Source organism: Ovis aries, chromosome 6, assembly GCF_016772045.2.
Source record: "Ovis aries strain OAR_USU_Benz2616 breed Rambouillet chromosome 6, ARS-UI_Ramb_v3.0, whole genome shotgun sequence".
NCBI lineage: Eukaryota > Metazoa > Chordata > Mammalia > Artiodactyla > Bovidae > Ovis > Ovis aries.
In genome coordinates this window covers 104,306,179-104,326,457 of record NC_056059.1, presented here as the reverse complement: position 1 = coordinate 104,326,457, position 20,279 = coordinate 104,306,179, and the positions used below count along the sequence as shown (strand labels likewise).

Sequence of the window (20,279 nt, the reverse complement as noted above, 5' to 3'; positions counted from 1 at the left end):
ATGAACTGAAATAGTCTTCATTTCTGGATCTATCAAATAAAAATTGGCTAATAGAACAAAGAAATGAGCATCAAGAGACCTGTGCTTTAGGCTTTATTCCACCACTCCACAGCTATGTATGTGATCTTGGACAGGCCTCTCCACCTTTCTGAGTTTCAGTATTCTTACCTATGAAATGGAAATAGTAAGAGTCGCTCTACTTGATTTACTACAGAGGGGTGTGGGATACACACAGAGGTTCCAAGATCATTTGAAATATCAAGAGACTGAGAAGAACCTAAATGTCTTTTAACTGAGCATCAGTTAAGTCATGTGGGGTTCATTCATATCATGAAATGCTATACTGAAGAAAAAAGCAACGAGGAAACTGTCATGTACTGATACGAAAAATTTTGAAATTCCAGTGTTAAGTAAAAAAGCAGAGATGATAGACAGATGATAGATAGACATAGAGATAACAGATAGACATAGATAGATGAACATAGAGAGACAGCTCAATAGACAGCTAGATAGATCTATTTCTAATGGCTGGAAAGTAAAAATGAGCCACATAGTTTGTGCTATGTTTTCTACTCTGCTCTATGGACTGGCCCAGGCATTAAAGCAGGAGAAAGAAGCCACGTTCTCTGTCCTGGTCAAGGCATTCCACAAGTAAAACCTTGGCCAGAGGCCACTACGAGTGGCAGCCTTCCAGCCCTACAGACTGACCAACTGCCCCAAGCTCTTGAGAGTCTCCTGAAGTTCAAGGTGCATGTGTGCATGCTAAGTTGCTTCAGTCCTGTCCAACTCTTTGTGACCCCATGGACTATAGCCCACCAGTCTCCTCTGTCCATGGAATTCTCCACGCAAGAATGCTGGAGTGGGTTGCCGTGTCCTTCTCCCGGGGATTCTCCCAATCAAGGGATCAAACCTGTGTCTCTCAGGTCTAAGCATTAGCAGGTAGGTTCTTTACCACTAGCACCACCTGGGAAGCCCAGGGTAGATGCTCAAATGTCCCTTTACCAGTTGGGCACGTGCCTCCGAGCCGCCTCCCTTGGTTGCCCTCCAGGACACGGTAACAGCACTGACATGATGGACCCCTGCAGAGAAGAGCTCTGACCATCAGTCAAACCCACCTTGGAACCTTATTCTTGCCGAGGTGTCTGGTGTCCCCAGAGACGAACCCAGCTCTTGACGGGGGCTAGGACTGCAACTTTACCTCCATCTCACACTTAGAAGCAGAAGGAAAAGAAGTGGAAAGTCTAAGACACGGCCCCCAACCCAAGAGCCAATGAGAGCAGAGGTCATGAGAGGAAGACCAACCAGCAGAGACCAACTTCCAGAAGCACTAATGTATATATCCTGCAAAGGAGTCTCTACGAAGTGCCTAAATCCCGACAATGTCTCCCTAAAAGGTCCAAGCTTCTCAGTGCAGCCTTCCAGGCCCCTCACGGTCTGGGTCCTGCCTGCCTCCTAGTGCTCCTTTCTCCAAATCTAATAGAAAATTCTCAGCCTTTCTGAGGACAAACAAAGCCACAAGAAACCCTCAATAAATTCCAGACATGTGTTATCATATACACTTTGTTCTCTGATACATACTAAGAGTAGAAACCAATAGCAAAAGGATAAGGTTTCTTTCTTTTTTTTTTTTTTTGAAGGATCTGTTAAAATTAAAAATCAGTCACCAAAGGATAAGTTAAAAAGTCTGGCCCTGGCCATGGCAGAACAGGAAACAAATCTACTCATGAACAGATTTGCTTTCCCACAAGAAGATAATTTCCCTAGGGGTGGTGACGACTTCGCCTTCCAATGCAAGGGGTGCGGGTTCCATCCCTGGTGGGGGAGTTAAGGTGCCACATGCCTCACAGTCAGAAAACCAAAACAAAACAGAAGCAATACTGTAACCAATTCAATAAGGACTTTAAAAATGGTCCACATCAAACAAATCTTTTTAAAAAACTAGACAAACCACGTTATGAAGCAGTTTTCAGACTCAACAATGGGAAGCACAGGACTGGGATTCTTGAGAGGAAAGGAAACAGACAAAGGTGAGCCCCACGGCCGCTCCAGGTTCCAGCCTGAATGCAGTTCCTAAGACCCAAAAGGATGTAGTGGGAAACACAGGGGGAGACCAGCAGTCTCGGTAGCTTCAGAAAACAGAAGCACAGTTTGGGAGGCCACTGTGTCTAGAATCTGTGGAGCGGAGTTCCAAGGAAGAGGGAGCTTCCCAGAGAGAGGAAGAGATCCAGAGATTTGCAGGAGTGACCTCAAAGCTCTGGCTGAGGACTGTGCATGCTTGAAAAACAAACCCATGCCAGGTTGGGGAAAGAACCATCAGAAATAAGAGGCAGAACCATTGCTGGAGCTCACACAGAGCTAGGAAGAGTTTGTGTTCCCAGTACCCAGAATGAAAGACCCCATAACACCCAACGCAGCAGGTCGAGTTCTAAGAAGGGTGTTGCCTCAGCAGCGGAAATAACCTTAGCCCTCGACTAAAGTCAGCTCTGGACCCAGCCTAATAAGGCAAGTCTTGAAAGGACAAAATGAATCCCAATATATGTACATGTCAAAACTCCAACAGTAATAAAGAAAATACAAAAGCCAGTACCTAACAAGTAGAATCTACAATGTTTAGCATCCAATAAAAAATTACCATGTGTGCAAAGAAGCATGAAAATATGATTCATAATCTAGAGAAAAATCAACCAATGGAAATGAGAGCATTGATAGAATAACCAGACAAGGACACAAACTGATAAGAAAAATAATTGAGGTGTAAGGATCAGAAGGGAGGTTGCGAAACTGTAATTATTTGCATACAGTATGAATTACTATGGGTTTCTCAGGCGGTGCTAGTGGTAAGAACCTGCCTGCCAGTGCAGGATATGTAAGAAACACTGGTTCGATCCCTGGGATCTCCTGGAGAAGGGAATGGCAACCCACTCCAGTATATACTTGCTTGGGAAATCCCATGAACAGAGGAGCCTGGCAGGCTACAGTACATAGTATCGTAAAGAGTCGGACATGAATGAAGCCACTTAGCACAAAAATTATTAGGCAAAAAATCAGTAGAATCAACAGATACATGCTCACAACCATCCCAAGAGGTAGGTGCGTCTCCCATCACACTTGAAAGATGAGCACACTAGGGAGGACACAGAGTGGTTAAGCAACTTGTTCAAAGTCACACAGCTAGAAAGTGGCAGAGCTAGGACTTGCACTCAGCAGTCTGGCTCTGGAGACAGAAGAAGGAAGTCTGGAAAGACTTTTAAAAATTGGTAAGACTTTTTCACAAGAGCATCAAATAAGCCCCAAACATAATTAAAAATAGGTCATCATTCACAATTGCAACCAAACCTGTAACACATCAGGGAATCACCATAAGGAATACACAAGACCTTAGGTATATGTGACCCTAGAACTTGTCACCTAAGCTTAAAGTATAAGGGAAAGCTAATGGGAATAGACATGGGGGTGAAGGGGAGACTGGAACTGTCCCAAGCATATCGAGATGGAGGTTCACCCTATATAATGGAAACAGATGTAAAATCTATCAAAGATCCTAAAAGAAGGTCCACATAAAATAAGAAACATTCCAACTTTTTGGAGAAGAAGACAATTCTCAAGCGAGCCTCTAATTTTAGTTCACCCTCAACAGAGATTTCTTTTGGAACTTGGTTGACTTATTCTAAAATATACAAACCCCCTGCACCAACATCTCCCAGGTTGAAAGTCTGCATCTGTGCATTTGCAATGAGCCCATCAGAAGGACCAGGTATCTGTGGAGGGTCACGGGTGTACTCCAGACACCCTGGACAGCTCCTCTGACCAGAGTTAACACCTGACTCTAATAACCTCTCTACTGGACAGAAAAGGTGGGCAGGTAGGAAGCCAACATTCATCCCTCTGCTGGTCTCTCTTTTCCTCTCTGAATCAGTCACACAGCTCTTTCCAAATGAGTCACACTCCCCTCATTCAAGGCAGAGCTCAGGGTAGTCAGGGGGGCTTTCATGTGAAAGAAAGAGGCAAACTTCTAAACGCTCTGTGCACAAATTGCCTGCTCATCTAAAACTGAACGTCTCAAGAGCAGGATCCTAGAACAGGGCCAGGCCCAGAGAAAAGGCCACAAAATGTTTCTTACAGGAGGAGGTGAAGGGTTCGAGGAAAAGGGAAAAGCCAAGGAGGCCAAGGAAAAGAAAAAAGATGGAAGCAAGGGAGGGGATTTCAGAAGGAGGATCGACAAGTCCTGCTGGGAGATGGAAGCCTCCTTGCAGTCACTACAAGCCCAGCCCTGTGACAGGAAGGGCACAGGTGATGGAGACAGACGTGCCTTGTGGGAGCCCCAGCTCAACCCCTCCCTGATGGCATGACTTTGGGTAATCCCCTCAGCCTTTCCAGACAGAAGAGTCCCAACCAGGGACATGGCGATCTGGGGCTGAGGGTGGGGGGGATATCTGATGCAGATTCTATTTAAGAAAGGGGGTGCCCGCCAGGTGCTCCCAGCCTGCTCTGCAGCCCCAGCCGTGAAGCCGTGGTTCCCCTGGGGACACCTTGGTGCCAGCCAGGCCAGGGCTTGACCATGGGTCTTGGGACAGTGGTCAACAACCCCCTTGCTCCATTTAGACAGCTGCACGAGCTTAGAGGGGCTTCCCAGTGCTGAAACAAGATCAAACAACTCTCAGCTGTTGGCATACCACACCCCCCTTCCCCAACCCAAGTGCTGTCATTTCTCTGCAATTACCCTGCAATAAAAAATCTGAACAACGGCCGCTTGGATGCTGAGATGCGGCCGATCAATTTCGGGAGGAACATCAAAGCCGCGGACTGGGGAGTGCCTATTTTACTGGCACTTGCTGCAGTGAAACAGCCATTTGTGAAGATGGCCTGTCGTGAAAAGGTCACAGCTGACAAGTGACTCTTGGCTGCCTTTCTCTGTGAGCCTGGGATTGGGTGATCTATGAGCTGCTCCATCATTGAGAGAAATGGGCACGGAGCCCACTCCAAAGGTAAAAAGCACCACCCAGCCCACTGCTCCTCACAAACTGGTGGGCTATTGCTGTCGCTCTCTGTATTTAACAGATGTGGGAGCCAAAGCATGCTCATCCTACACTGCACAACTGCAGGAAATAACCGTGTCCCGTGAGAACATTCCCTGTCAGTCCTGAAGACGAAGATGTGATAGAGCTTTGAAATGTTGGGCCCACCACCCCCTGGTTACAGATTCCCAGGTGAACTCAGTTGGAGACTCAGTTTCCACATCTGTAAAATAGGGATATGGATCATTCCTATTTCTTAGGGAAGTCAGGAGGGGTAAAGCCTATGGAATGAATGAGAAACAGGTTAGAATGGTGGATGTACACGGGGTCAGGGGAACTCAGGGAAGGTGGGCTGCTGCGTCTGGCTCAGGAAACCTGGGGAACTTCTAACCCCATCTTTCACTGTCTCTCTCCTCCTTCTTCGGTGCTGATGAGACGCAGCCTGTCTTCCTAGCCAACACTTGAGATCCTTCCACCACAAATCTGCTCCCACACCCCCTTGGTAGACCCCAGACTCCAGCAAACCAGCCTTTGTATGGGGCTACAGGCTCTCTGGGCTCCTCCAAACCTGCACTGTGTCCCTGGCTATGCCTCAGACCACCCATTACTTCCACCAAACCAAACCCTAACTTATTCTTCTCCGACAATATCCGCCTTATGTTTGACGTGCATGCATGCATGCTAAGTCATTTCAGTCGTGTCTGACTCTTTGGGACCCTATGGATTGTAACATGCCAGGCTCCTCTGTCCATGGGATTCTCCGGGCAAGAATATGGAGTGGGTTGCCATGCTCTCCTCCAGGGGATCTTCCCAACCCAGGGATTGAACCCGAGTCTCCTGCAGCTGCTGCACTGCAGGCAGATTCTTTTACCACTGAGCCATCAGGGAAGCCCTCTTAAGTCTGACAGTGGGTCCCAAACCGGTGTGCATTGGGGGAAATGTCTTGCCATACCTGCCATGTTGCTAGTTCCTCCACGTAGCCCCTGCCCACTCCACCCCTTTCCTATTCCCCTCCTGGGTGAACTGGGAATCCACTGGGCAGGCTTGGCTCAGCTCTGCTCTGGAGCCCCATTCCTGCTCCTCTAGGAAGCCTGCCCCCAGGACACCCCAGGAATGCCTGAGATTGGTCTGTTTAATTCTGGGGTGTTTAGCAAGCCCATTTGGCTCTAATATAATTTCTAGCTTCTGAATTAGCCTTGAACAGTAAGACAGATGGTACTTCCACCTGTACCTGCCTTAGTCTTTGTCTCATGTCTCAATAGCACACGAGTGGGAATAAGGGTGCTACCGCTTGGTCTCATAGGACATCAGCAACCTGGCACACCGGGAAGGGGCCTGACCTTGCCAGAGCAGGTGCTCTGGCTCTGCCAGATGATGCATTTGTGTTCTGAGAAACACAGTTTAAAAATAATAACAGTTTTTAATAATAATTAAATTTTATTTCATTTAATAATAATTAAATTTTATTTCATTTAATAATAATTAAACAAATTAAATAATACTAAAATTTTAATAATTAAAAAATAATAATACTTTTACAACTTAGGCAAAGGACCTGTGGGACAGAAGGTAGGAACAAAAACAGCAGCTTTAGAATATGGTCCATACATCCACTCACTGGCACACTCCTCTGGGAGCCTGCCCTTACTGGGGGAGGTGGCAGGCACCCCAGCAGTGACAACGTGGTGTCGACTCCTAAATGTCACCTCCTCAGAGACACCTGACCTGACCCTTCGACCCACTGCTGATTCCACTTCCCTCTCACCATCCCCCTGCCCCGTCACTATCACAGCATCTTACTCATTTCTTTAACCGCGCTGACCACAGTCTTGCATTTTAAGGGCTTTCTGTCTAGAATGTGCATCTCTGAGAGCGGGGACCACCCAAGGGATCATGGTCCCTTCAGCATCCCAGTGGATGAAGGCATAGCGTGAGGCATGCTGGGACAGGAAAGGGAGCTGGTTGGGGCGGCGGAGGTGGGGAGGGGTGAGAGGGAAAGTGGGTGTTCCAGGAAGGCTTCCTGGAAGAAGGGGCACCTGAGGACAGCTGAGGACAAAGTTGAAGGTAAAGAAAGGCAGAAAGGTAAATCCAGGAAGAGGGAAGGACAGGTAAGCAGCATGCGGTCGTACGTGGTGTACAGACAAACCAAAGCCTCGCTGGAGAGATGAAGAAAGGGGGCTGGAGAGGGAGGTCAGGCTGCAGGCAAGATATACGGGAGACAGAGGGAAACAGCACAAGTGAACCCCTCAGCACCGAGCCAGGGGGAAGCCCAAAGGACACACCCAAGACCTCTGGGTGGAGAAGTGGCGGAAAAGCGTTCCAGGCAGAAGGAGCAGGAGGAAAGGCATGGTGCCCACGTGCAAGAGCACGGCGTGAAAGCCGGGTGCAGGATGGAGGCGGACACTCACAGCCCCCGAGGGCTCTGTGTGCTCTCAAACCAGGCAGCGGCCAGCCCTGTGATGAGTGGCAGGGGAAACACTGACCTTTTCAACCAGGTCTTCGGGAGCCTGTTCCTCGAACAGCTGAATTTTATCTTCAATGCACTTCTTCAAAAGATCTATCTTGCTTCTGCTCTTGGAGCGTGGCTTTCTGGCCTTAGACTGTGGCTGGAGTAGGGAGAAAACATGGGTGAGAAAGTGATCGCCAGCAGGCGGGTGCAGCCCTCGATCTCTTCAAGCCCAGAGAGGCTCCTGCAGCTCTCTGCAGCGCACAGCTGTCTTAGCCGGAGAGGGGTGGAGAGATGAAGCCTTTCTTGGAAGGAGCTCCGGTCACTGGCCTTTGGTCTTGTTGTACTCTGGGGGCTCATCCCACCAAGGGGAGGAGAAGGTTGCTTGTGGGCAGCACCAGAGCTTTGCAGATGGACAGAGACACTCTCAGAGGGTCAGAGAGTGCCATGAAGACAAGGCAATGGAATGAGCGTGCTGGCTGGGGATGGGGACATGTCTGCAGAGGTGTATGGCTGCTGAGGACATCTGCATGCGTCCATTCAAGGAAGCACTATGCTTGGGGGCCAGGGGGGATGTTGACATAGACCATTCTCCTAGAATAGCAATCTGCACACCCTGCACACACATACTAGCTGCTCACAAATGTGAGGAAGTGACACTGCAGCTGAGCCTGGCAGGACAAGGTGTCAGAAGGATGAAAATCTGGGAACAGACCCCAAAGATCTGAAGCCCTCAGCAAATGTGAGAGGGGTTAAGGAAGAGGTCGTGGTTGCTCAGTAAACTGATATTCAAGGAATGAATGAATGGGTCTAGCAGATGCTACAATCTCTGAGGCTCCGTTTCCAGGCCTATAAAATGGAGATAATAGCGCCTACCCCACAAGATTACTGCCAACACAAAACACAAGGAAACACAAGTGTTAGTCATTTAGTCGTGTCCGACTCTTTGTGACCCCGTGGCTCCTCTGTCCATGGGCTTCTCAGGCAAGGATACTGGAGTGGGTAGCCATTCCCTTCTCCAGGGGATTTTCCCAGCCCAGGGATCACACCCAGGTCTCCTGCAGTGCAGGTGGATTCTTTACTGAGCCTCCGGGGAAGCCCTTAAACCACATAAACATAACAACATAATATAACACACAAAACACGTCACACAGTGCAGCACAGCCTAACACTGCAGTATAACACAGCAACAGGCCACATCCGCGACACAGCAGTGCGCTGTGACAACAGAAGGCACATAACATGAGAATGTGACGACAGGGCACGGCAGCGCAGCAAACACAGCCCAGTGCAGCACAGCCGGATGGAGCACGACCACCGCAACGCAACGCACCCCACCTCAGAGGCTCAGAGCAGCATGTGGCCCGCGGCCACCCCCACGAGGGCGGGTGCTTTGCACTCCCTGGCTCACATGCCTGCTCTTGCTCCTCTCTTTCATTGCCATGAGCCCCCAGAGCCTGCTCTCAACCTGGACTCAGGCCGTCCACTCTGCCCCGGCTCTCATGACCACGGTGATAATACTAGAGGGGACCAGCATGTCCTCGGGGCTTGCCTTAGCCCACTCAGAGGAGCCCAGCCCCGAAAGGAGAATTCACTGAGTTCAGACGCCCCTATTTGACAGAGGCCAGGAGAACAGAATCAGTGACCTCAGCCACATCACAGGAGCCCTGAGCACTCGACAGTGAGTCTCCTGACCCCTGAGCCCAATGTCTTTAAGTACTCAGGCTGGGCTCACCGACTCCACGAGTGAACTACAGTTTTCATCTCCTGTTCTAAAGGAAGTAAGACCACACAAAAAGAGGAAATTGTGAGTCAGGGCCTCTGAGGAACAGAGCTGGCCTGGAGGGTAAGATCCTGAAACCTAGAGCAAGGATTGGCACTGGGAGAGGGTGAAGCCAGAGTGGGGCAGGGGCTCTGATCATGTACACCTCTCTCAGCGCCCACGTGCTGTGATACCAAGTTGGTTGACCTTGGAAGGGGTACTGACATGAGGGAAATGGGAAAATGCTACAAATCAGGAATGATGAACTCCCATCCAGAGTCAGTTTACCAGCACATGGCTCATCAAGGGTCAGATTCGGTGGAGCCTTGAGACCACAGTAGAACTTATATTCTGGCAAAAAGTGCCAAGGAAAGGCTTGGAGGAAGAGGAGGGAGCAATCTGACTTGCAAGTCTATTAGAGTTTACGAGAGCCTCAGACACTCATTTGCCTCAGTCGTCAGAGAACCCTGGGAGGGGCCAGCTGCTGTGTCAACCAGGTGATTCTGCTCTTGTTTAGGGCGCTGAATCCAAATGGTGATCAACAGGGAAGAAACTGGAGGGCTACCTGGTGGTCAGAAGAAAGACTGAATGGGGAGGCCCAAGGGAATGGGGATGTATGGAGTACGATTAATTCTCTTCTACATATCAGTCTACCTAATGCCAAAGGCTGAAAACCAAAGAATTGATGCTTTCAAACTGTAGTGCTAAAGGAGACTCTTGAGAGTCCCTTGGACTGCAAGGAGATCCAACCAGTCCACCCGAAAGGAAATCAGTCCTGAATATTCATTGGAAGGACTGATGCTGAAGCTGAAGCTCCAATACTTTGGCCACCTGATGCAAAGAACTGACTCATTGGAAAAGACCCTGATGCTGGGAAAGATTGAGGACAAGAGGAGAAAGGGACAACAGAGGATGAGATGGTTGGATGACATCACCGACTCAATGGACATGGGTTTGAGCAAACTCCAGGAGATGGTGAATGACAGGGAAGCCTGGCGTGCTCTAGTGCATGGGGTCACAAAGAGTCAGACTCAGCTTAGCGAGTGAACAGTTCCCACAGTATTAATCTTCATTATACTCATTTTATAGACGAAAAAATGATGTATAAGAAAAATAAGTCTATAATAAATAAGATAAAATATGAATTAAAAAAACTTTTAGGTGTGAGCTCCCAGCTCGCTTGTCTGCAGGTAACTCACCCACACCCCCAGGCTGGCAGGGGAGGAAGGCCTGGCGATGGAGTGGCTCCTGGGGTGCCCTCCCAGGTCTGCCCGCCGTGATGTTCTCGAGGTGCTGCTGGTGAAGACAGCCAGGCTCAGCCAGCTGCAGGCTCTATCCCTCACCTCCGCCCCTGCATCTCTACAGGGCTTCCAGGGAGCAACCTTAGGTCCAGGGAAGATGCTCTGGCCCTCTGGGACACAAGGCCAATTCAATTTCAAAATCCAGCACTTTGAACAGCTTACAGTCAGACACTAAATTCCTGCTGGGATCGGCCCTTGGTCCAGCTCAAAAGCCAGGGAAACACACATCAGTTCAGTTATGTGGAAACATTTTTTTTTTTTTAATTCACTGTTCCAAAACCTATTACACATTTTTGGGTATAACCTGTCCCTAACTCTGTAAGTATCACCATTTTATATATCTTGCAACATTCTAATAAGAGAAATAGAAAAAAATAAAATAAAAACCCACCTCAAAAAAAATCATAACGTTTTTGAAAAACTATTTTCATGTATTTATTTACTTAGGCTGTGCTGCAGAGCCTCTGGGATCTTAGTTCCCCAACCAGGAATGGAACCCAGGGCCCCTGCAGTGGAAGCATCGAGTTCTAGCCACTGGACTGCCAGGGAATTCTCAACCCACTATTTTTTTTTTAATGTGCATACTAAGTCATCATGTCTAGCTCTTTGCGACCCCGTAGACTGTAGCCCACCAGGCCCCTCTGTTTGTAGAATTTTGTAGGCAAGAATACTGGAGTGGGTTACCATTTCCTTCTCCAGGGGATCTTCCCGACCCAGGGATTGAACCCGAGTCGTTTATGTCTGCTGCCTCAGCAGGCGGATTCCTCACCACTAGAGCCACCCGGGAAGCCTCTTTTTCTAATGTGAAATGATGTAAAATCTTCCAAGTTGGTTCTGTTCACTGAATTTATTCAGAAAGGATGTGGCTGCATTTTTTTTTTCTCCTCAAGGAGAAGCACTGGGTTTAAAGTCAGAAAGCACCGGCTCCAAGACCAGTCCTTCCACTCTGTGCTACCTCAGTCAATTAATTCACTTCCTCTCGGTCAGTTTTCTCATCTGTAACATGGGGACAGAACATCTACTCCCGGCCCTGCTGTTAACCACAGCTGAGTTAACAGAAGTGTAAGTGATGCGAAATGCTTTCAACCTCAATGTGATATCACCTCAAGGGAAGGCCCCCACACTCTGCCCACATCTGGTGGTTGGTTGGTTCAGTCAATAACACTCACTGCACACCTACTATGCGCCAGGCATATTCTAGATGCTGGGATGGAGTGGTGAATGGGAACTACACACAGGGAGCTTGTTGGTGGGGGCGGTGGTGCACAGACCGTGAGTACACTGAGTAAACAGGATATTCCAAATAGCGATCAATTCTACGAAGAAGCAAGAACACAGCATTCTGAAGGATGCTTGGGGAGGTGATGACTTTGGATAGGGCTCAGGGAGGACCTCTGTGTAGATGACATCTGAACTGAGATGTGAAGAAACAGCAAAGAGTTGGCCCTGTGATATTCCTGGCAGAGGAAACAGCAAGTTCAAAGGCCTTGTAGAGGCCAGGTTCCCCAGAGGCAGAGCCAGAGACAGCAGGGACTGGGGTGAATGCTGTTTCCTGAGAGAAGAGTTCAGAGCAAGCCACAGGAGGTGTGGAACCAGGACCAGAGGAGGAAAGGGCTAGGTAAGGTGGGGGGCTCTGGCCTTGACTGGCACACGGGGGGCTCCGGAGTAAACCCAGTACCCAAGAGCTGCCTCTCTGTGGCACATAACAGGTGCTCACTGTAGGCAGGTCAGGGCTTTCCCGGTGGCACTACTGGTAAAAACCACACCTGCCAATGCAGAAGACTCGGGTTCGATCCCTGGGTCAGGAAAACCCCTGGAGGAGGGCATGGCAGCCCACTCCAGTATTCTTGCCTGGAGAACCCCATGGACAGAGGAGCCTGGCGGGCTACAGTCCATGGGGTTGTAAAGAGTCAGACACGCCTGAAATGACTTAGCCCACACAGGCATCTGTCAATCACCCTCCAAGCTCTGGGATCAGAGATGCCCTTTTCCACCTGAGCTGCAGTGAGCATCTTCCTCATGCCACTTACACAAGCCTCCTGCGTGGGTCACTGGCTGTGGCTAAGGGAGGGAGCAGGAGGGAGAGTCACCTCTCAGGCCGGGTGGCTCCCACCACCAAGGGCAATCAAATCCCAGGAGAGGGGTGGACCTGTTAACCATGAGTGCTGGAGACTCATAACTGCTGGTGGACAGTGCTAAGGCAGGTACCAGGGTGTCCACTACAGAACTTAAGGCGGTTCCGCGAATACCCGATGCTGGCATGGCGAGGGCTAAGGGCGGCAGTGGAGCTGGATTCTACAGCCTCAGCAGCTGGAGGAGGCCCTGCCTCTGCCAGCACGAGGCCCCGAGACACCCATCCTACCTGCAGCTCAGGGGCGGCCATGGCCTGGTCCAGTTTCAGGAACTCTGCTTCTCGCCAAGCCGTCTGGAATCGTTGCAGCAGGACTCGGGCCCGGATTTTGGGGAGGGCCAAGCTCCTGTCCATCTGAGCGAAGCAGCCGTGAACTTCCTGCCTCATCCCAAGCAGCTCCTCTTCAGACAGGGAGAAGGCAGAAGAGCAGAGCTTCCTGGAAAAGCAAGAAGAGTGGTCTGTTCTTGCAAAAAAAGACGACAGGGTGGGTTGTGCTGGGGATGGGAAAGTGGAAATTCAAAGCTCAAATTCCATTAGTCAAATCCATGTCCGGAAACACCCGCCATCTCCTGGATCAGGCATTCATTCCACAAGGGTTTCTTCAGCACCTAGTATGTGCCATGTTGGTGTGTGTGTGTGCGCATGCTCAGTCGCTCAGTTGTATCTCTCTGTGACCCCCATGGACTGTAGCCCTCCAGGCTCCTCTGTCCAAGGGATTCTCTAATCAAGAATACTGGACTGAGTTGTCATTTCTTTCTTCAGGGGATCTTCCCCACCCAGGGATTGACCCCATGTTTCCTGCATTAGCAGACAGATTCTTTACCACTGAGCCACCATATTGCATTGGACATGGAACCATATCATCTGTTTGATTGTTCTGGCAATGTCTGATCAGCACTGGCTGCAGAAAATACACTTTGCGGATGCTTTAAAATTTGGAAATACCTGCAGGACATTGCTGTGGGAGGCCAGGGCCAGGTCTATCAGGCCCAAATTTCCATGGAGGGGTGTGCAATTTCGGCTCAGCTAGAAAGTTCTCTCCTGGGAACAGAATAAGACTATCAGAGCTGATGTGGGCCCCCAGCCAGAAGCAGTCTGAAGGCCTCAAGCCCACAGGGTTTCATGGAACCCACCAATTCTTCTGAAGCACATAAGGAAACCACAGCTGCTCCTTTGTACCTTCCTTCATGGAAATCCTTGCCCCACATATTTGCTGCTTATGTGGCCTCTAAGGTGAAAGTAATTCTGAAATGAATCGGAGTCTTTATTCTTCCCTGGGTGGCCTAGGGACTTTCCAGGTGGTGCCTAGCAGTAAAGAGTGTACCTGCCCATGCAGGAGATGCAAGAGATGAGTGTTTGATCTCTGGGTTGGGAAGATTCCCTGGAGAAAGAAATGGCAACCCACTCCAGCTCTTCTTACCGGAGAATTCCATGGGCAGAGGAGCCTGGTGGGCTACAGTCTGTGAGGATACAAAGTGTCGGACACAACTGAACATGCACACATGTGCTGGGTGGTCTGGTCTTGATCCTCAGCTAGGTAGGCACCAAGATATACAGAAACACGGGAGACTGTCTTTGCCCTGCAGGAGTTTAATGTCCAGGCAGGAGTTTAGAAACAAGGTCTTAAAGACATGCTTTCGCTGGTAAAATATGCGTCTTGATTAATTCTCACTTCCTCAGACTAGGTTTACAGCAACTCCATCCCGTTTGAAATCAGGAAACGTATAAAAACATGTTTCCGAACTACTGTGCAAAGTTATTTCTACTTAATGCCTCAGAAATAAAGGCTGAAACCTTTTAGAGTCTTAAATAAGCAAGTATATAAGCAGACCCACATTGTGTGTACTGTGAGTTGACCCTCTTTAACCCTAGGGAAAATCATAGAGGTTTTCTGATAGAAAAGTAAGATTTCTCTTTTCCTGTTTTATCAGCGGCGGCTTTAGTAATATTCCCTGCAAAATGGAACCAAATGAAGGCGAAGAAGGTGACCATCTGATAATGGGAATGTCAAGTCCAATCCACAGACTTTAAAGAGCCAGCCCAAACACGTTGGATGGAGCAAAGAGACTTTGGTAAAATGCAGATTGAGCTGAATAATTACTGCTGAGAACAGCTTGTGCAAATAAGAAGTGACATTTAAGGGTCTGATTTGTATGGGCTTGGAGAAGACAGCATCTTGTTTGTTCAAGTCAACAAAAACTAACAAAGACTGTAAGCTAAATAAGGACAGAACCATAAGAAAGAGAGAGATGAGAAAGAAGGGAGAGGTCACTTCATCCACACCAAGACACCCTCCCTCTCCACAACACCTGGGACCTCTCCTCACTGGGTGCAGGGTCAGTCCCCAGGGAGAGCATTTAAGGAGGAGACACTGCATCACAGAATCCCAGAGGACCCTGCTCCATGGATGTCACTGCCATCAAGGAAGGAAGGGCATTGCAGAATGATGCTCTGCTATCTGGTGTCCCTGAAAGGGTTCAAGGAGAGCCCAGGCTTTGATGCAGGTGGAGAAGACCACAGATGTCAAGCAAGCAGCATGGGGCTCAAGAGAGGAGGTGGACAGACAGACTGAGCAGATATACTGGGAGGGACTCCTTCCCCTACCCACCCCCCTGACCCCTAATACCCTCTCTATGATCCTATGTCAATAAGTGTGTAAATACTCAGTTGCTAAGTTGTGTCCAACTCTTTGCGATCCCCATTGACTCTAGCCCACCAGGCTTCTCTGTTCATGGAATTCTCCAGGCAAGAATACTGGAGTAGGTTGCCATTTCCTCCTCCACGGGATCTTCCTGATCCAGGGATTGAACCCATGTATCCTGCATCTCCTGCATTGCCAAATGGATTCTTTACCACTGAGCCACCTGGGATGTCCTATGTCAATATAACCATTTCTAATCAAAAGAGCTGTAGATTCAGAATTGAAATTGCGGCTAAGATCCAAGTTAAACTACAGAATGGTCACACTGAGGAAAGAATGGTCAAAGGGCTTTGGTTTTGTTTATTCGCTTGAATAGGGTTTTCTGGATTGCTTTGTTCAAAGAGAAAGCAACTTGATGGAATACTGATTGGTGGGTCCATTGGTTTAAGGAAGTAGCACTAAGTTATAGCCAAATGCCCACAACTATGCCATTATACGTTAACAGTTTCTATTACTCTAAATAAATAGACTAGGGAGGTGGGGGCTATTGTTTCTCTCCACTGTGCTGTTGGTGGGGCTTTTGACTTTGTTTCTTTGTGCAGTGAGACTGGTCTCCCCATTTCACACCCAGACAAGGACCCACCAAGCTGCTCACCACCCAGTCCTGCCTCCTCTCAGCACAGCACCAGTGGGTAGGGTCCCCTCATCTCTGGCTCTGTACCAGCTCAGAGTCTACCACCCAAAATGTACCTCCTTCCTATCCTGGTAAAGATCCTGATCCTCCACACGATCACCTGGTTAATTGATCCTGCTTTGCTCATCACAATCATCTACCTGTGTGTCTGTTCTCCTCCTGATAATCTGAGTTCTTCCTGCACAGGAATGATAGCGGTGATGATAGCAGGTACCTCTTACCATCCACTTATTTCTGATCAAAGGTTGTGTTAAAAGATTGACATACTTGCTCATGTAACACCTCATCAATGCTGGGAGTTGGCATTTTGCTAGATGGTGATCTAACGGTCTAATCTAGAGTCACTCCCTTGTCCCTTGTCAGCTCAGCTTTTGTTTACAGGGGTTACCCTCCAACAATGTTGGAGATATAAACACCCTTAGTAGCCCGAGGGAGGGAATTCTGAGTGGTCTAAGGCAGGATTGGCAATCTGTGGCTTCTGGACCAAATCTGGCCCACTGTTTTTTTTGTCAGTAAAGTTCTATTGGAACACAGTCATGTTCATTTACAGATTGCCTGTAGCTGCTTTCACGCTGCAGCCAGAGTTGAATAGTTGCTACAGAAACCATGTAATCCTCGAAGCCTAAAGAAAAAGTCTTGGCCCTCTGGTCTAAGACAATCATGGCCTTTTCAGCCTCCTAGCAGGTGAACAGTTTGGCATGGACTTATGATGTAGTCCTGCCCAATAGGATAGGGAAGATCAATGCCACAGATGTTAGAAAGAGATGATGTGTGTGACACCTGGAGCTGCAGCAGCCATCATGAAACCATGAAGAGATGAGCCCAAGGATCAAGGCAGCACACTGAGTATAGCAGAGCTAAAGATGTTGAGGGCTGAATCCTTGATAGTATCACTGAGTGATGGAATCAGAACTAGAAAATTCACCTCCTGACTTCTTATAAAATGCTTTCTTCACTTTCTAACAACCCAATAGTATCATGTGCTACTCAACGCACCATAAATGACAGAGCATTGTCATCCCATTCCACAGACAAGAAAGATGAGGCTCAAGGAGGTTAAGTAACTTGTCTACACTCAGACAGCTGGTGCTGGTGCTGGGATTTAAACCCAGATTTTTGGTCTACACTGCCCACATTTCATTCCTTTCTGTTGCCCCATGTGGGTGGTGTTTGAGGCTCCTCCAGTTTCCAGTCTGATGTACCAGCCCCGAATAGCTGCCAAAGCTTTGCTGGCATCTATCATACAACCAAAGCCCCTCTTTATTTTAGTTCAGTTCAGTCGCTCAGTCATGTCTGACTCTTTACGACCCCCATGGACTGCAGCACACCAGGCCTCCCTGTCCATCACCAACTCCTGGAGTTTACTCAAACTCATGTCCATTGAGTTGGTGATGCCATGCAACCATCTCATCCTCTGTCGCCCCCTTCTCCTCCCGCCTTCAATCTTTCCCAGCATCAGGGTCTTTTCAAATGGGTCAGTTCTTCGCATCAGGTGGCCAAAGCCCCTCTTTGGGCCACATTAAATCTCAGTCTCAGGATCAGGTGTCATGTGTCTGGCTATGCCCATAACCAGCAGGTGGAATCCCTCCCCCACCAATGGGAACAGAGGAGGAGGGGCGACACACAGGGATTAAGACTCACGTGAAGATCAAGTGCTCCCAGTGTCTCAGCTCCGCCTGCTCCTCCGTGGAGGCCTCCAGCGCGTCGTCCTTCAGTCTCTGCCTCACACTCTGGACGCCCTCCTGGCCCCGGTCCCTCTCCTCGCCCTCCAGCCGCTCGGCCCGGGCCGCCAGGTCCCTGCCGTGCTCCTCCAGGATCTGCTGCAGGAAGAGCCAGGGCACCCCACGCTTGAGCAGCTCCTGAGTCATCCCTGAGTTCTGCAGGCGCCGCAGCTCCTCCGTGGCTTTCTCGGACAGTGAGAGAGTCAAGGCCCTGAGCTCGTCCAGGGCAGCCTGGTCCAGGCGCTCCTGCAGCTCCTCCAGGGCGGCGCTGTGCTCGGCCATCAGGCCCCGCCACTGGCCCAGGTACTGGCTGGCATCCTCAGCGGCCCCGGAGGCTTCAGCGATGGACAGCTGCTCCCTCCGCTGTTCCTTGTGCTGCCAGCAATTCCAGAGAGGACAATTAGCAGGGGGGCGGGGCTTGGCTGCTACAGCCCTCAAGAAAACACTTTGGGATATAGTCGCAGGAGGCACAGAACATCAACAGCCCTTTCCCCAACTATTGCACATTTGGCAAATTATTCTTTAAAAAAAGGAACTGATGTTCTCAAAGACCAATGGAGACAGCCAAAGTATGACAGCAGCAGAGGAGAAAGGAACCACCGAACGGTTACTTTGAATGAGTGCTTTGCTCTTCTAAAACCAGCTAAGTTGAGAGTGTAGCACTGACATATACACACCACCATGTGTAAAACAGACAGCCAGCAGGAACCTGCTGTGCAGCACAGGGAGCCCAGCCTGGCCCTCGAGGCTGACCTAGAGAGGCAGGCTGGGGTGTGGGGGAAGAAGGCATATGTTTATATACACACACACTTATGGCTGAATCGCTTTTTTGTACAGCAAAAACCAACACAACTTTGTAAAGCAATTATCCTCAATTAAAAATTTAAAAATTATTGTAGATACTAGAAGAAATAAAAGGAAAAGCAAATACATTTTTCTGCAAATAGGCCAACAGGAGAGAAATACTTCAAGAGTGTGTTCAGAGTTGGAAGGACTATTGATTTCTCCCCACAGTCAAGCCTTAAACAACAAGAGAGGATGTTTCTATTAAGATTCTTTTTTTTCCTCTTGCCTCAGTCATTTTTTCTTTGGTTATGTTTGTGTTTTTCTCAATCAAAACAATTCTTTGACCTCTGGGATTAGCACCAGGGGCTGTGGAAAGGTGACTTCACTAAAGTTCTCAAGATTTCCTTATGAGTACATTAACTTTGGAAAAGGCAGTGTGTGTGCACATGTGCGTGAAGTCGCTTCAGTCGTGTCCAGCTCTTTGTGACCCTAAAGACCGTAGCCCGCCAGACTCCTCTGTCCATGGGATTCTGCAGGCAAGTATACTGGAGGGGGCTGCCATTCCTTCCTCCAGGGGATCTTCCCAAACCAGCGATCAAACCCAGGTCTCTTACGTCTCCTGCACTGGCAGGTGGGTTCTTTACCACTGCACTACCTGGGAAGCCCCAAACCAGTATAGCTAGCTTAAATTTATATTAATTGGAGTGATAGTATGCTTTAGAAATGTGGTAGATTAAATACACCAGTAACTCTCATTGTACGTGGTGTTCAGGATTAATGACTAATTTTTTTAAATTGGAGTATAATTGCTTTACAGTGCTGTGTTAGTTTCTGCTGTACAACAATGTGAATCAGCTATAAAAAAAAAAAAACATGGAATGAATTTGCATGTCATCCTTATGCAGGGGCCATGCTAATCTTCTCTGCATCATTCCAATTTTAGTGTATGTGCTGCCAAAGCAACCACAAGACTCTATCTCCTTAACACATCCTCCCCAAAGGAGAATAGCACATAACTTGATTGAACTTTAGTAAAATGTGATCATCTTTATGCGTTTCAAAGAAGGATCCAGGGCATCTTTTTCCCACCTTCTTCACTCAAACAGTATTTTTTCTTTCTTGCTCTCACCTCCTGGACTAGACAAAATCTGCCTCTGTGTATATTAATCACAATATTCCTAAGGCAAGGGGTGGGAAATTTGATAATTCAAAGGCAAGATTTATGGTGAGGATCCAGGCAAAGGAAAAGGCTTAATTTGCTTCATCCAGCTGAACTTTAAGCATTGCCTCTTTTGTTTGAGGTTTCATGGCTTTTAAGTAAGTTAATAAAGCTGATACGTGTTCCCCCCCAAAAAAGAAAATTTGGAGAAGGAAATGGCAATCCACTCCAGTATTCTTGCCTGGAGAATCCCATGGACAGAGGAACCTTGCGGGCTACGGTCCATGGGGTCACAAGAGTCGGACACGACTAAGTGACTTTAAAAATAACTGAAAATGTAGTGAAAACTTCATTTGCTTGACTTTTGTTGAACATGTATTTATTGAGTAGGTAAAGCTCAAGAGGCAGACCACATGGGTTCCAATCCTGGCTCTTCCACTTACAAGCTGAGTTAACCCAAATGAACGTCTAGCCCTCTCTGTGTGTCCAGCGCCTAAACTATGAAGAGAATAATAATAGAATCTACTTCATAGAGTAGCTGTGAGGAGTCAATGAGATGCTCAAGACGTGAGTCAACTACAAATCGGCACTTAGCAAGAACATTGCCAACTGAACAACAAAGG

General features: G+C 48.5%; 1 protein-coding gene and 1 non-coding gene across 6 annotated transcripts in view; both read right to left on the bottom strand.

Annotated features, from left to right (window-relative positions):
• EVC2 (EvC ciliary complex subunit 2) overlaps positions 1 to 20,279 on the bottom strand; it is a 163,413-nt gene that overhangs the window by 43,852 nt on the left and 99,282 nt on the right. For all 5 annotated transcript variants that reach the window (XR_009601162.1, XR_009601163.1, XR_009601164.1 and 2 more), the window contains exons 14-16: positions 17,632 to 18,086; positions 12,887 to 13,091; positions 7,499 to 7,621 (exon numbers count right to left, since the gene is read on the bottom strand). Coding sequence is in view for 2 of the 5 variants with exons in the window: in XM_042251640.2 (XP_042107574.1) it covers positions 7,499 to 7,621; positions 12,887 to 13,091; positions 17,632 to 18,086 (783 nt within the window). In the remaining 3 variants the exon portion in view is untranslated. The remainder of the gene's footprint in view (positions 1 to 7,498; positions 7,622 to 12,886; positions 13,092 to 17,631; positions 18,087 to 20,279) is intronic.
• On the bottom strand, positions 19,358 to 19,460 carry LOC114115497 (U6 spliceosomal RNA). The gene has a single exon (XR_006060270.1). It is a non-coding gene; the product is annotated as a U6 spliceosomal RNA (small nuclear RNA).